A 14392-nucleotide genomic window follows, 5' to 3' on the forward strand; every position below is an offset into this window, starting at 1 on the left:
ATTTTCATTCTGGTCAGATTAAAACCTTTTGTATTTTACCTCTTGAAAAATTGTTCTCTGAGATGTGATGCAGATAAGCAGCAAACATTTGAATTAGGAAAGGAGCCACTGACATGACCGTATGGATAGATGTAATGTACCACATCAATGAGAATTCTTTATCCTCCCAATGAAATGACTTCCTTCCTTTGCCTTCTCCCTTTGATGAATTATGCATACAGCTGTAAGTACTCCAATATTGCAGCTGTGTGTATGGCACCCCTTCAGAACTCACCGTAATGAATTGTTATTGTTATGAAGAAATGACCTGGACAACACTATGCCTCTTTTTCTCTCCTCTTGAGGGACAGTGATGATTCATTTGTTCTGTGTAGGCTAGTTGGGGACATCAGAAGAAGTGTCTCTCTGAGTATGGACATTGTTAGTCAAATAATGTTTTTTTAGTAAAGGTAATAGTACCGTTTAGGTTAAACGCATAGAAATATCAGTAATTACCTTTCTATTGTTAAAACTAGCAAGTAAGTGAAGAGATTCTGAGTACTTGTTGGGTTGAGTTGTCAGTGTATGTTTAACCTAAGCAGATTATATTCAGGTGAAGCTTTAGGTGGTAGGTAGAGTACAGCTAGGTGTTGCTTTTAGGTGGTAGGTACAGTACAGCGAGGTGTTGCTTTTAGGTGGTGGGTACAGTACAGCTAGGTGTTGCTTTTAGGTGGTAGGTACAGTACAGCTAGGTGTTGCTTTTAGGTGGTGGGTACAGTACAGCTAGGTGTTGCTTTTAGGTGGTAGGTACAGTACAGAAAGGTGTTGCTTTTAGGTGGTGGGTACAGTACAGCTAGGTGTTGCTTTTAGGTGGTAGGTACAGTACAGCTAGGTGTTGCTTTTAGGTGGTGGGTACAGTACAGCTAGGTGTTGCTTTTAGGTGGTAGGTACAGTACAGCTAGGTGTTGCTTTTAGGTGGTAGGTACAGTACAGCTAGGTGTTGCTTTTAGGTGGTAGGTACAGTACAGCTAGGTGTTGCTTTTAGGTGGTGGGTACAGTACAGCTAGGTGTTGCTTTTAGGTGGTGGGTACAGTACAGCTAGGTGTTGCTTTTAGGTGGTAGGTACAGTACAGCAAGGTGTTGCTTTTAGGTGGTGGGTACAGTACAGCTAGGTGTTGCTTTTAGGTGGTAGGTACAGTACAGCTAGGTGTTGCTTTTAGGTGGTAGGTACAGTACAGCTAGGTGTTGCTTTTAGGTGGTGGGTACAGTACAGCTAGGTGTTGCTTTTAGGTGGTAGGTACAGTACAGCTAGGTGTTGCTTTTAGGTGGTGGGTACAGTACAGCTAGGTGTTGCTTTTAGGTGGTGGGTACAGTACAGCTAGGTGTTGCTTTTAGGTGGTAGGTACAGTACAGCAAGGTGTTGCTTTTAGGTGGTGGGTACAGTACAGCTAGGTGTTGCTTTTAGGTGGTAGGTACAGTACAGCTAGGTGTTGCTTTTAGGTGGTGGGTACAGTACAGCTAGGTGTTGCATTGACCCTCTTTCAAGGTTCACAGCTGGACAATGCAGGCTCCTGTGAGCCATGGATCTTATTATATGGTGATGGAGGATCATGTCTTTTGATCTCAGGAATCACCTGCTCATGATAAATGCTGTGTTTGGCCTTTTGGAGAGCATCGTGTGGTGATAAAATGATGAATAAGGCCTTCATGCTTATTGCCAGTGCATATAAGCTCGTACCAGGGTGGCAAAACTCTGGTAACTTTCCCAGAAATCCAGATTTCAGTTTCCAGAAATCCTGGAAAATTGCCAGAATTTTGTAATCCTTGCCCATACATTGTTCCATACCATGTCCCCTGTTCCTTGTGTTGATTATATGTCTCTTTACATTGCTTCTCTATACAATTCAGGACAATCAGGTGATTTATGGATTTGGTGCTGTGACCAGGACTACTTCTTTTAGATTTTATTATGATGTGAATTTTGGGAAGATCTTTTTTGTCTCAGGGTTCACATCAGTGCTGAGTGTTGTGGGGTTGCATGCTTTCTCTAAATGCATGATGTGGTTTTGCTCTGTAGTTTATGGCTTGTGGTCAAAATTACAAAATCTTTTGTGTCCACCAGAATGTCACAGTACAATGGTTTAACAGAACTTGGGGTAAGTGTGTGTGTGTGTAATGAACATGCACTTGTGGAACGGTCATTAAGACACTAACAGCTTACAGACGGTAGGCAATTAAGGTCACAGTTATGAAATTCTTAGGACACTAAAGAGGCCTTTCTACTGACTCTGAAAAACACCAAAAGAAAGATGCCCAGGGTCCCTGCTCATCTGTGTGAACGTGCCTTAGGCATGCTGCAAGAAGGCATGAGGACTGCAGATGTGGTCAGGGCAATAAATTGAAATGTCCGTACTGTGAGACTTCTAAGACAGTGCTCCAGGGAGACAGGACGGACAGCTGATCGTCCTCGCGGTGGCAGACCACGTGTAATAACACCTGCACAGGATCGGTACATCCGAACATCACATCTGCGGGACAAGTACAGGATGGCAACAACAACTGCCCGAGTTACACTAGGAACGCACAATCCCTCCATCAGTGCTCAGACTGTCCGCAATAGGCTGAGAGAGGCTGGACTGAGTGCTTGTAGGCCCGTTGTAAGGCAGGTCCTCACCAGACATCACCGGCAACAACGTCGCCTATGGGCACAAACCCACAGTCGCTGCACCAGACAGGACTGGCAAAAAGCGTTACACCGAGTCCTGTACTCTGGAGCGGGATCATGGTGGAGGGTCCGTCATGGTCTGGGGCGGTGTGTCTCAGCATCATCAGACTGAGCTTTTTGTAATTGCAGGCGATCCCAATGCTGTGCATTACAGGGAAGACATCCTCCCTCGTGTGGTACCATTCCTGCAGGCTCATCCTGACATGACCCTCCAGCATGACAACACCACCACCAATACTGCTTGTTCTGTCCGTGATTTCCTGCAAGACAGGAATGCAAGACAGGAATGTCAGTGTTCTGCCATGGCCAGCGAAGAGCCCGGATCTCAATCCCATTGAGCACATCTGGGACCTGGATCTGAGGGTGAGGGCTAGGGCCATTCCCCCCAGAAATGTTTGGGAACTGGCAAATCTAGTGCAGTCCATGAGGAGGAGATGCACTGCAGTACTTAATGCAGCTGGTGGCCACACTAGATACTGACTGTTACTTTCCCTTTGTTCAGGGACACATTATTCCATTTCTCTTAGTCACTTTCTCTAAACTTGTTCAGTTTATGTCTCAGTTGTTGAATCTTATGTTCATACAAATATTTACACATGTTTGCTGAAAATAAACACAGTTGACAGTGACAGGACATTTTATTTTTTTGCTGAGTTTATGTGTATATGTATATATGTGTGAGACATATATACATATATCGGAAGTTTACATACACTTAGGTAGGAGTCGTTAAAACAACTTGTTTTTCAACCGCTCCACAAATTTCTTGTAGTTTTTTCAAAACTATAGTTTTGGCAAGTCGGTTAGGACCTCTACTTTGTGCATGACACAAGTATTTAAAAAAAAATGTTTACTGACAAATTACTTTACTTTACTCATAATTCCAGTGGATCAGAAAAGTACATCCACTAAGTTGACTGTGCCTTTAAACAGCTTGGAAAATTACAGAAATTGATGTCATGGCTTTAGAAGTTTCTGTTTTGAGTCAATTGGAGGTGTACTTGTGGATGTATTTCAAGGCCTACCTTCAAACTCAGTGCCTTTGCTTGACATCATGGGAAAATCAAAAGATATCAACTGAGACCTCAGAAAACATTTTGTAGACATCCACAAGTCTGGTTCATCCTTGGGAGCAATTTCCACATGCCTGAAGGTACCACGTCCATCTGTACAAACAATAGTACTCAAGTATAAACAACATGGGACCATGCAGCCGTCATACTGCTCAGGAAGGAGACGTATTCCATCTCCTAGAGATGAACGTACTTTGGTGCGAAAAGTGCAAATCAATCCCAGAACAACAGCAAAGGACCTTGTGAAGATGCTGGAGAAAACCGGTACAAAAGTATCTATATTCACAGTAAATGAGTCCTATATCAACATAACCTGAAAGACCGCTCAGCAAGTAAGAAGCCACTGCTCCAAAACTGCCATAAAAAAAGCCAGACTATGCTATGCAACTGCACATGGGGACAAAGATCGTACTTTTTGGAGAAATGTCCTCTGGTCTGATGAAACAAAAATAGAACTGTTTGGCCATAATGACCATGGTTAAGTTTGGAGGAAGCTGAAGAACACCATCCCAACCGTGAAGCACGGGGGTGGCAGCATCATGTTGTGGAGGTGCTTTGCTGCAGGAGGGACTGGTGCACTTCACAAAATAGATGGCATCATGAGGGAGGAAAAGTATGTGAATATATTGAAACAACATCTCAAGACATCAGTCAGGAAGTTTAAGCTTGGTCGCAAATGGGACTTCCAAATGGACAATGACCCCAAGCATACTTCCAAAGTTGTGGAAAAATGGCTTAAGGACAACTAAGTCAAGGCATTGGAGTGGCCATCACAAAGCCCTGACCTCAATCCCATAGAAAATTTGAGGGCAGAACTGAAAAAGTGTGTGCAAGCAAGAAGGCCTACAAACCTGACTCAGTTACACCAGCTCTGTCAGGACGAATGGGCCAAAGTTTACGCAATTTATTTTAGAAGGCTACCCGAAATGTTTGACCCAAGTTAAACAATTTAATGACATTGCTACCAAATACGAATTGAGTGTATGTAAACTTCTGACCCACTGTAAATGTGATGAAAGAAATAAAGCTGAAATAAATAATTCTCTCTACTATTATTCGGACATTTCACATTCTTAAAATAAAGTGGTGATCCTAACTGACCTAAAACACGGGATTTATACTCTGATTAAATGTCAGGAATTGTGAAAAACCTTGTTTAAATGTATTTGGCTTTTTTTACATTATAGAATAATAATAATAATAATAATAATAATAGTGAACACATGCCTTAGTTTAAATGAATAAACGAGTGCATCCACCTTCAGTTGAAATAAGTTAAAGAATCTAAAATTGCTTGTAGAGAGATGGGTCTTATTCAGACATTTAATTGTTTGTTGTTTCAGTTTAGGAAACCTAATGCCATTTATCTGGCATTCTAGTCTGGTGTTAGAAGCTACAGTATGTGGTCATTGCTATACCAGCATGCCATGGTACTGTGACATTCTTCTTGTGTGGTTGTTTTTCCAGGTGTGTGATCCAACATACTATCCCTGCTTCTCTTCCTACTGCAGCTAGTTGGAGATGTGATGTACCTCAGCTTTCATGCAGGTTTATTGTGCTAATTCTGTACAAAAAAATTGCATTATAGCTTGAAGTCACAATGTTACATGTGAAATAGCAGCCCATGCCTCCGCTCAGATCCAAACAAACACTTTCACCAAGTCAAAGAAAACCTCAGTGACGGAGACAGATGGTATTTTTACTTTATGGGTAATTAGAGAGGTTATTTTATTAATGTTAAGACACAGCTTACTTTAAGCCTTCAATCTTTGAGACAGTACACCTTCTGTGAAGAGCGTGTAACCCTAGTCACTGACCCATCCGCTCCCCATGGTCTATTAGCACCTGAAATGCTGGGCTCCTGAAGGCTTAGGGTTATAGAGAGAGGGGCTGCATTCACACAGGCAGCCCAATTCTGATATTTTTTCCACTAATTGGTCTTTTGGCCAATCACATGAGATCTTTTTTTTAGAGATGAACTGATTGATCAAAATAATTGGTCTTCCTGTTCCTAACACAGCCAGGGTGGCCCCAGGTGAGGGTGACCATTGACCTGTCCTCTCCCCACTATGGTTCCTCAGCACCTGAAGGCTGGGCCCCTGAAGGACCCTCTGCTGGACGACCAGGGGGACTTCAACAGGATGTGCGGGGCCATGAAGAAGATCGGCCTGGATGATATGGAGAAGCTGGACCTGTTCAGGGTGGTGGCCGGGGTGCTGCACTTGGGCAACATCGACTTTGAGGAGGCAGGCAGCACATCAGGTAAGCAGGGTGACAGTCGGTCTCTGTCTGACTCTTTCTTTCTTTCTCTCACACTCACTGTTCAATATCGTTTCCATATCAAGTGAGCCAAGTCTCTCTCTCTCTATATGTATGTATGTACAGTGCCTTGCGAAAGTATTCGGCCCCCTTGAACTTTGCGACCTTTTGCCACATTTCAGGCTTCAAACATAAAGATATAAAACTGTATTTTTTTGTGAAGAATCAACAACAAGTGGGACACAATCATGAAGTGGAACGACATTGATTGGATATTTCAAACTTTCTTAACAAATCAAAAACTGAAAAATTGGGCGTGCAAAATTATTCAGCCCCTTTACTTTCAGTGCAGCAAACTCTCTCCAGAAGTTCAGTGAGGATCTCTGAATGATCCAATGTTGACCTAAATGACTAATGATGATAAATACAATCCACCTGTGTGTAATCAAGTCTCCGTATAAATGCACCTGCACTGTGATAGTCTCAGAGGTCTGTTAAAAGCGCAGAGAGCATCATGAAGAACAAGGAACACACCAGGCAGGTCCGAGATACTGTTGTGAAGAGGTTTAAAGCCGGATTTGGATACAAAAAGATTTCCCAAGCTTTAAACATCCCAAGGAGCACTGTGCAAGCGATAATATTGAAATGGAAGGAGTATCAGACCACTGTAAATCTACCAAGACCTGGCCGTCCCTCTAAACTTTCAGCTCATACAAGGAGAAGACTGATCGGAGATGCAGCCAAGAGGCCCATGATCACTCTGGATGAACTGCAGAGATCTACAGCTGAGGTGGGAGACTCTGTCCATAGGACAACAATCAGTCGTATATTGCACAAATCTGGCCTTTATGGAAGAGTGGCAAGAAGAAAGCCATTTCTTAAAGATATCCATAAAAGTGTCGTTTAAAGTTTGCCACAAGCCACCTGGGAGACACACCAAACATGTGGAAGAAGGTGCTCTGGTCAGATGAAACCAAAATTGAACTTTTTGGCAACAATGCAAAACGTTATGTTTGGTGTAAAAGCAACACAGCTCATCACCCTGAACACACCATCCCCACTGTCAAACATGGTGGTGGCAGCATCATGGTTTGGGCCTGCTTTTCTTCAGCAGGGACAGGGAAGATGGTTAAAATTGATGGGAAGATGGATGGAGCCAAATACAGGACCATTCTGGAAGAAAACCTGATGGAGCCTGCAAAAGACCTGAGACTGGGATGGAGATTTGTCTTCCAACAAGACAATGATCCAAAACATAAAGCAAAATCTACAATGGAATGGTTCAAAAATAAACATATCCAGGTGTTAGAATGGCCAAGTCAAAGTCCAGACCTGAATCCAATCGAGAATCTGTGGAAAGAACTGAAAACTGCTGTTCACAAATGCTCTCCATCCAACCTCACTGAGCTCGAGCTGTTTTGCAAGGAGGAATGGGAAAAAATGTCAGTCTCTCGATGTGCAAAACTGATGGAGACATACCCCAAGGGACTTACAGCTGTAATCGCAGCAAAAGGTGGCGCTACAAAGTATTAACTTAAGGGGGCTGAATAATTTTGCACGCCCAATTTTTCAGTTTTTGAATTGTTAAAAAAGTTTGAAATATCCAATAAATGTCGTTCCACTTCATGATTGTGTCCCACTTGTTGTTGATTCTTCACAAAAAAATACAGTTTTATATCTTTATGTTTGAAGCCTGAAATGTGGCAAAAGGTAGCAAAGTTCAAGGGGGCCGAATACTTTCGCAAGGCACTGTATGTGTGTGTGTATGTATGTGTGTGTGTATGTGTCTGACAGACGTCCGTCCCCTGCCGATGGAGAAACATCACCACAGCATGATGCTCAATTTTAGTCTCATCTGATCAGAGTACCTTCTTCATATGTTTGGGGAGTCTCCCACATGCCTTTTGGCGAACACCAAACATGTTTGCTTATTTTCTTCTTAAAGCAATGGCTTTTTTCCGACCACTCTTCCTTAAAGCCCAGCTCTGTGGAGTGTACGGCTTAAAGTGGTCCTATGGACAGCTACTCCAATCTCCGCAGCTTCCTCAGGGTTATCTTTGGTCTCTTTTTGCCTCTCTGATTAATGCCCTCCTTGCCTGGTCTGTGAGTTTTGGTGGGCGGCCCTCTCTTGGCAGGTTTGTTGTGGTGCCATATTCTTTCCATTTTTTAATAATGGATTTAATGGTGCTCCGTGGGATGTTCAAAGTTTCAGATATTTTTTTATAACCCAACCCTGATCTATACTTCTCCACAACTTTGTCCCTGACCTGTTTGGAGAGCTCCTTGGTCTTCATGGTGCCGCTTGCTTGGTGGTACCCCATGCTTGGTGGTGTTGGGGCCTTTCAGAACAGATGTGTATATATATACTGAGATCATGTGACAGATCATGTGACACTTAGATTGCACACAGGTGGACTTTATTTAACTAAATATGTGACTTCTGAAGGTAATTAGTTGCACCAGGTCTTATTTAGGGGCTTCATAGCAAAGGGGGTGAATACATATGCACGCACCACTTTTCCATTTGTATATATTTTAAATTTTTTTAAACAAGTTCTTTTTTCATTTCATTTCACCAATTTGGACTATTTTGTGTATGTCCATTACATGAAATCCAAATAAAAATCTATTTAAATTACAGGTTGTAATGCAACAAAATAGGATAACAGCCAAGGGGGATGAATACTTTTGCAAAGCTCTGTACCCACTAAAGAAATTGTCCTTGTGTCCGGGCAGCAGGTGCCATTTTGCTGTGGTCCGCCAGAACACTCTGCTCTGTGATCGATTTACTTTAATCTTCATCTTCCTTCTAAAGGCCCATGTGGCCTCTTGTGCTGCATTTCCATTTACAATTTACACCAGTGTTTTACCCAAAAGGCTAAGACTTTTGTTTCCATCTACAAGGGCCGGCACCCCGTGTCTCACTGAGCCATGGCTCCGGTGAACTTGGAAGCTACTCCCTGGGTACTTTTCAGCTGACATTTACATAACAATGTCAAACAGTGAACTTTAACACTTCACACAAAGCAACAGTCTTGAATGATGCAGAGGTTGCTGATTCTGCTCACCACAAATCTTTAGTGCCACGCTCCTGATGGAAATACCACAACACTAGAGCTCACGTTAACATAAAACACTGGCGGCACACTGGTGTGGGGGCCTCAGTGGAAAAGCGCCATTGTTGTAGTCTGTGAATGGGCTTTTATTCACTATTAAGGAGCCACTACATACACCAAGGACACTGCGGACTAGTCATTCTCCTCCCCTTCATTCATTATTAATACAAAGCCATCAGAGTAACTGATGAAAAGATTATCATGTGTCTTCTTTGTGAATGTCACTCTTTGTAGTCCTCTGCGGTAATCTCTTACAGAATCATCTTGTATATTTGTATTGTTAGAGCAAGTTAGTATTCTCTCATTTGTCAGGGCTGATGCATTACGGTGTGAATGTCTTGGGCTCTCCTCTTCTCACTGACTCCACATTACACATGCTGTTCCACACAACCCAGATGAAGATCAAATTTCTATGGGAATAAGCCATTTATTTTTAACATCAGAGTAAAACTTGTACGTAGTGGCTTTCAGCCCCCCCCCCCCATAAACATCGTCCTCACAATGTTACGAACAACATTACTAAATGACTCATAACGTTACCGTTCTGTATGTCTGTCCCACCAGGTGGCTGCACTATAAAAAACCAGTCAAGCCAGACGGTGGAGTACTGTGCTGAGCTGCTGGGTCTGGGAGAGCAGGACCTGAGTGTCAGCCTCACGTCCAGGGTCATGCTCACCACAGCAGGGGGCGCCAAAGGAACAGTTATCAAGTAAGTCACCATAGCCCTGGTCAAAAGTTGTGAAATGCACAGTGCATCTACATTTGAAGTCAGAAGTTTACATACACCTTAGCCAAATGCATTTAAACTCAGTTTTTCACAATTCCTGACATCTGATCCTAGTAAATATTCCCTGTCCTATGTCAATTAGGATCACCACTTTATTTTAAGAATGTGAAATGTCAGAATAATAGTAGAGAGAATGATGTATTTCAGCTTTTATTTCTTTCATCACATTCCCAGTGGGTCAGAAGTTTACATACACTCAATTGCGATTTGGTAGCATTGCCTTTAAATTGTTTAACTTGGGTCAAACATTTCAGGTAGCCTTCCACAAGCTTCCCACAATAAATTGGGTGAATTTTTGGCCCATTCCTCCTGACAGAGCTGGTGTACTTGAGTCAGGTTTGTAGGCCTCCTTGCTCGCACACGCTTTTTCAGTTCTGCCCACAAATTTTCTATAGGATTGAGGTTAGGGCTTTGTGATGGCCACTCCAATACCTTGACTTGGTTGTCCTTAGGCCATTTTGCCACAGCTTTAGAAGTATGCTTGGGGTCATTCTCCATTTGGAAGACCCATTTGCGACCAAGCTTTAACTTCCTGACTGATGTCCTCCAAACATAACGATGGTCATTATGGCCAAATAGTTCTATTTTTGTTTCATCAGACCAGAGGACAATTCTCCAAAAAGTACAATCTTTTCCCCATGTGCAGTTGCAAACCGTAGTCTGGCTTTTTTATGGCGGTTTTATGGCTTCTTCCTTGCTGAGCGGCCTTTCAGGTTATGTCGATATAGGACTTGTTTTACTGGTCTACAATTATTTTTCTGAGGTCTTTCCCATGATGTCAAGCAAAGAGGCACTGAGTTTGAAGGTAGGCCTTGAAATACATCCAGAAGTACACCTCCAATTGACTCAAATGATGTCAATTAGCCTAACAGAAACTTATAAAGTCATGACATCATTTTCTGGAATTTTCCAAGCTGTTTAAAGGCACAGTCAACTTAGTGTATGTAAACTTCTGACCCACTGGAAATGTGATACAGTGAATTAATCTGTCTGTAAACAATTGTAGGAAAAATGACATGTCATGCACGAAGTAGATGTCCTAACCGACTTGCCAAAACTATAGTTTGTTGACGAAACATTTGTGGAGTTGTTGAAAAATGAGTTTTAATGACTCCAACGTGTGTGTGTGTGTGTGTGTGTGTGTGTGTGTGTGTGTGTGTGTGTGTGTGTGTGTGTGTGTGTGTGTGTGTGTGTGTGTGTGTGTGACCGACCGACCGACCCGACATCACTCCCAGTGGGTATTGTGCTGAGAGTTAAAAATAGGAGCGCCATTCTGTCACACACACACACCCCAGCAGCAGCCAAGCATGCATCCTCAGCCCTACCATACTTTTCCTGTTGATGATAGAACACATTGGTAGAGGTAGGGCTGAGCAATGGAGAGGAGAGAGAATCGCAGTATTACTTGCAGAGAAGAATCAATACGGTCATGTTGCTGTGGGAAACAATACGGTCATGTTGCTGTGGGAAACAATACCGTCATGTTGCTGTGGGAAACAATACGGTCATGTTGCTGTGGGAAACAATACGGTCATGTTTCTGTGGGAAACAATACGGTCATGTTGCTGTGGGAAACAATACGGTCATGTTGCTGTGGGAAACGATACGGTCATGTTGCTGTGGGAAACGATACGGTCATGTTGCTGTGGGAAACAATACGGTCATGTTGCTGTGGGAAACGATACGGTCATGTTGCTGTGGGAAACAATACGGTCATGTTGCTGTGGGAAACAATACGGTCATGTTGCTGTGGGAAACAATACGGTCATGTTGCTGTGGGAAACAATACGGTCATGTTGCTGTGGGAATGGTCAGCTCTGAAGTCTTCAAAGTGATGGAGGGAATAAAAGACAACATTTGCCCTCCTCCAAGACTCTCCTAGTCCCTGTATGCTTCCCAAATGGAACCCTATTCATTATATCAGGGTTTCCCATAGGGCTGTCCCCGACCAATCGAATGGTTGACATTTTTAAGTGTTTACTTTTCAATATATAGACACAACCTATGTTTTGAATAAAATCAACTATATGTAGGCTACTGAACTTGTCTGATGCTTTAAGCACTGCGATTTAAAAATGAAGACACATTACTAAAGAGGGAGCCAGAGATCAATATAGCCTAACCAGAAGAAAGAAAGAAGTGTGTGTGTGTGTGTGTGTGTGTGTGTGTGTGTGTGTGTGTGTGTCCCTCCTGCTGCCCGCTGCTGCTGGCCTTGGCAGATTCTAAGCTCCTGAAGTTGCCAGTAATAGGCTACACCAGCGGTCACCAACCTTTTTCCATTTGGAGTGCCATGTTATCGTACCGTTCCCTACTGATCTGCCTGCTGAGGATTCCTCTGCTGATGGTTTTCATATGCACATTTTCATGGTACAGTTCCATTTCAGTTATAATAAAGTCTTCATGTCTCAAAATCAACGTCATGCAGTTAATCAAAATTATTTCTAAATGAAAATTATACAAATCTATAAATAACTTATATTGACATTGCCAATATGTAAAAAATAGCCTACATGAAGCCAAAAAATAAAGAAAATATCCTGATTTAAAAATATATATATATCCTGTAAATCACATTGGCTATGCATGGTCTGTCTGCAAGGAACTTGAAACTCTATGAACTGGTCATGGCCCAAAGCTCATGCTGGCAAACGTATTCTGGACCTTTAGAGTTTCTGCTCCAGTGAGCCCCGGACAGACACAGTTGTAGGCTATTTGCGCAAGAGATAAGTCGTATTTTAGTCAAATATTATATATTTTTGGGCGGTCTGTTAAATCGTCTTGTGGTCAATTTGCAGTCTACAAATTATGTAATTATGTTCAGGCCCCCTGACCATATGCTCAAGAAAACATCTGCAGGCGACTGAATCTAGTTGATGATCCCTGCCCTGTATAGTGCACTACATTCGACAGAGCACTATAGGAAATAGGGTGCCATTTCGAAAACAGTCCCTATCTCTATCTACGCCAAGGCCTTGCATGTAATTTAGCCGTGGCTCAGTCTTTCTAATGCCTGACTGTGATTGTTGTACGGGCAGCTTGGCACTCCCTCGGCTCGCCAACCTGAATGCCAAGCCACTCACTACCTGCAATTACCCTCCCAACCACCCTCCCACACTAATGTTTGTCTGTTGTTTTATCTGTGGAGCGAGAGACACTTTTACACAGTACTTGTGCTTGAAGTGCTGGTTTATATGGGCCTGGCTGTGCCTTTATGAGTGCGTCCTCAATGACACCCTGTTTCCTACATATAGTGCACTACTTTCGACCAGGGCCAAGGTCTGTATGCATGCTGTGGAGAGAGGGAGAGCTCTCACGTTTCATTAAGAGGGCATAATAATAAGCAATGAGTTAGTGGTGTACAGTACTTTGTGGTCCCGTGTAGCTTAGTAGTTAGAGCATGGTGCTTGCAACGCCAGGGTTGTGGGTTCGATTCCCACGGGGGGCTAGTACATAAAGGTATGCATTCAGTACTGTAAATCACTCTGGATAAGAGTGTCTGCTGAATGACCAAAATGTAAATAATCTTCTGTTTAATTAATAGCAACAATAGCAATGTGTGAGTATAGTTGCAGTAAGTGTCTTATAAAGGGTTGGTGTGGATTTCAAACGTCTCTCTGTCTGCGGCTCCACCACTATAGAGGGTCTGTTTTTATTACTTATGTAAGGGGGAAAGCCGTAGCTAGCTAAATGTTAGTTTGATTGGGGACTAGCTTTAAGGTGTTTATATGTTTTAGGCAGAGAGTGGGAGAGAGGGACGTTAATCGTGTTTACCCCACCATGGTGAGTTCTGTGGCGGACTCGGTAGTTCAGCGAGGGCAGGGGTACAGTCTTCCACTCTCTCAGCAAACCCATTTACATGTTCACTACACAGACTCATTTAAAGCTAATTTAATGACATGGTTATGGAGCTCATAGAGCATGTGGGCTTCATAGTGCGATGGCAAACCTGTTGGTTTTTAAATGAGAGGCCAAGACTTAACCTTTGTATTCAAATGTTTTAACTGGGGGCTATGGGCTCTTCTCACTGGCTGGAAGAAGTAAGGGGATAATGAATTAAACATGCGGTGTGGTAGAGCGAAAGAGCGAGGCCAGGTGTGTACTGAGCACTGGGGGTCTAAGGGTGTAAAATTAGTTGGGGAGGTGGGGTGAGAATGGGGTCATCATGGATTAGGTTATTATGGAGAGTCCTTATCTTGTGGGATGTGGCTATCGTCTCAACATATCAGCCAGTGTTGAAGGGAGGTGCATGCGGGGGGGGGACAGGATAGATATATATATATATATATACTGCTCCAAAAAATAAAGGGAATACTAAAATAACACATCCTAGATCTGAATGAATGAAATAATCTTATTAAATACTTTTTTTCTTTACAGTTGAATGTGCTGACAACAAAATCACACAAAAATTATCAATGGAAATCAAATTTATCAACCCATGGAGGTCTGGATT

General features: G+C 42.7%; 1 protein-coding gene across 6 annotated transcripts in view; it reads left to right on the plus strand.

Annotated features, from left to right (window-relative positions):
• The window catches only part of LOC112250017 (unconventional myosin-VI), a 132271-nt gene that overhangs the window by 56763 nt on the left and 61116 nt on the right, over window positions 1-14392 (plus strand). For all 6 annotated transcript variants that reach the window (XR_006083357.1, XM_042321548.1, XM_042321549.1 and 3 more), the window contains 2 exons: window positions 5859-6039; window positions 9717-9861. Coding sequence is in view for 5 of the 6 variants with exons in the window: in XM_042321548.1 (XP_042177482.1) it covers window positions 5859-6039; window positions 9717-9861 (326 nt within the window). In the remaining variant the exon portion in view is untranslated. The remainder of the gene's footprint in view (window positions 1-5858; window positions 6040-9716; window positions 9862-14392) is intronic.

This window comes from Oncorhynchus tshawytscha, linkage group LG05 (genome assembly GCF_018296145.1).
Source record: "Oncorhynchus tshawytscha isolate Ot180627B linkage group LG05, Otsh_v2.0, whole genome shotgun sequence".
NCBI classification, from domain to species: domain Eukaryota; kingdom Metazoa; phylum Chordata; class Actinopteri; order Salmoniformes; family Salmonidae; genus Oncorhynchus; species Oncorhynchus tshawytscha.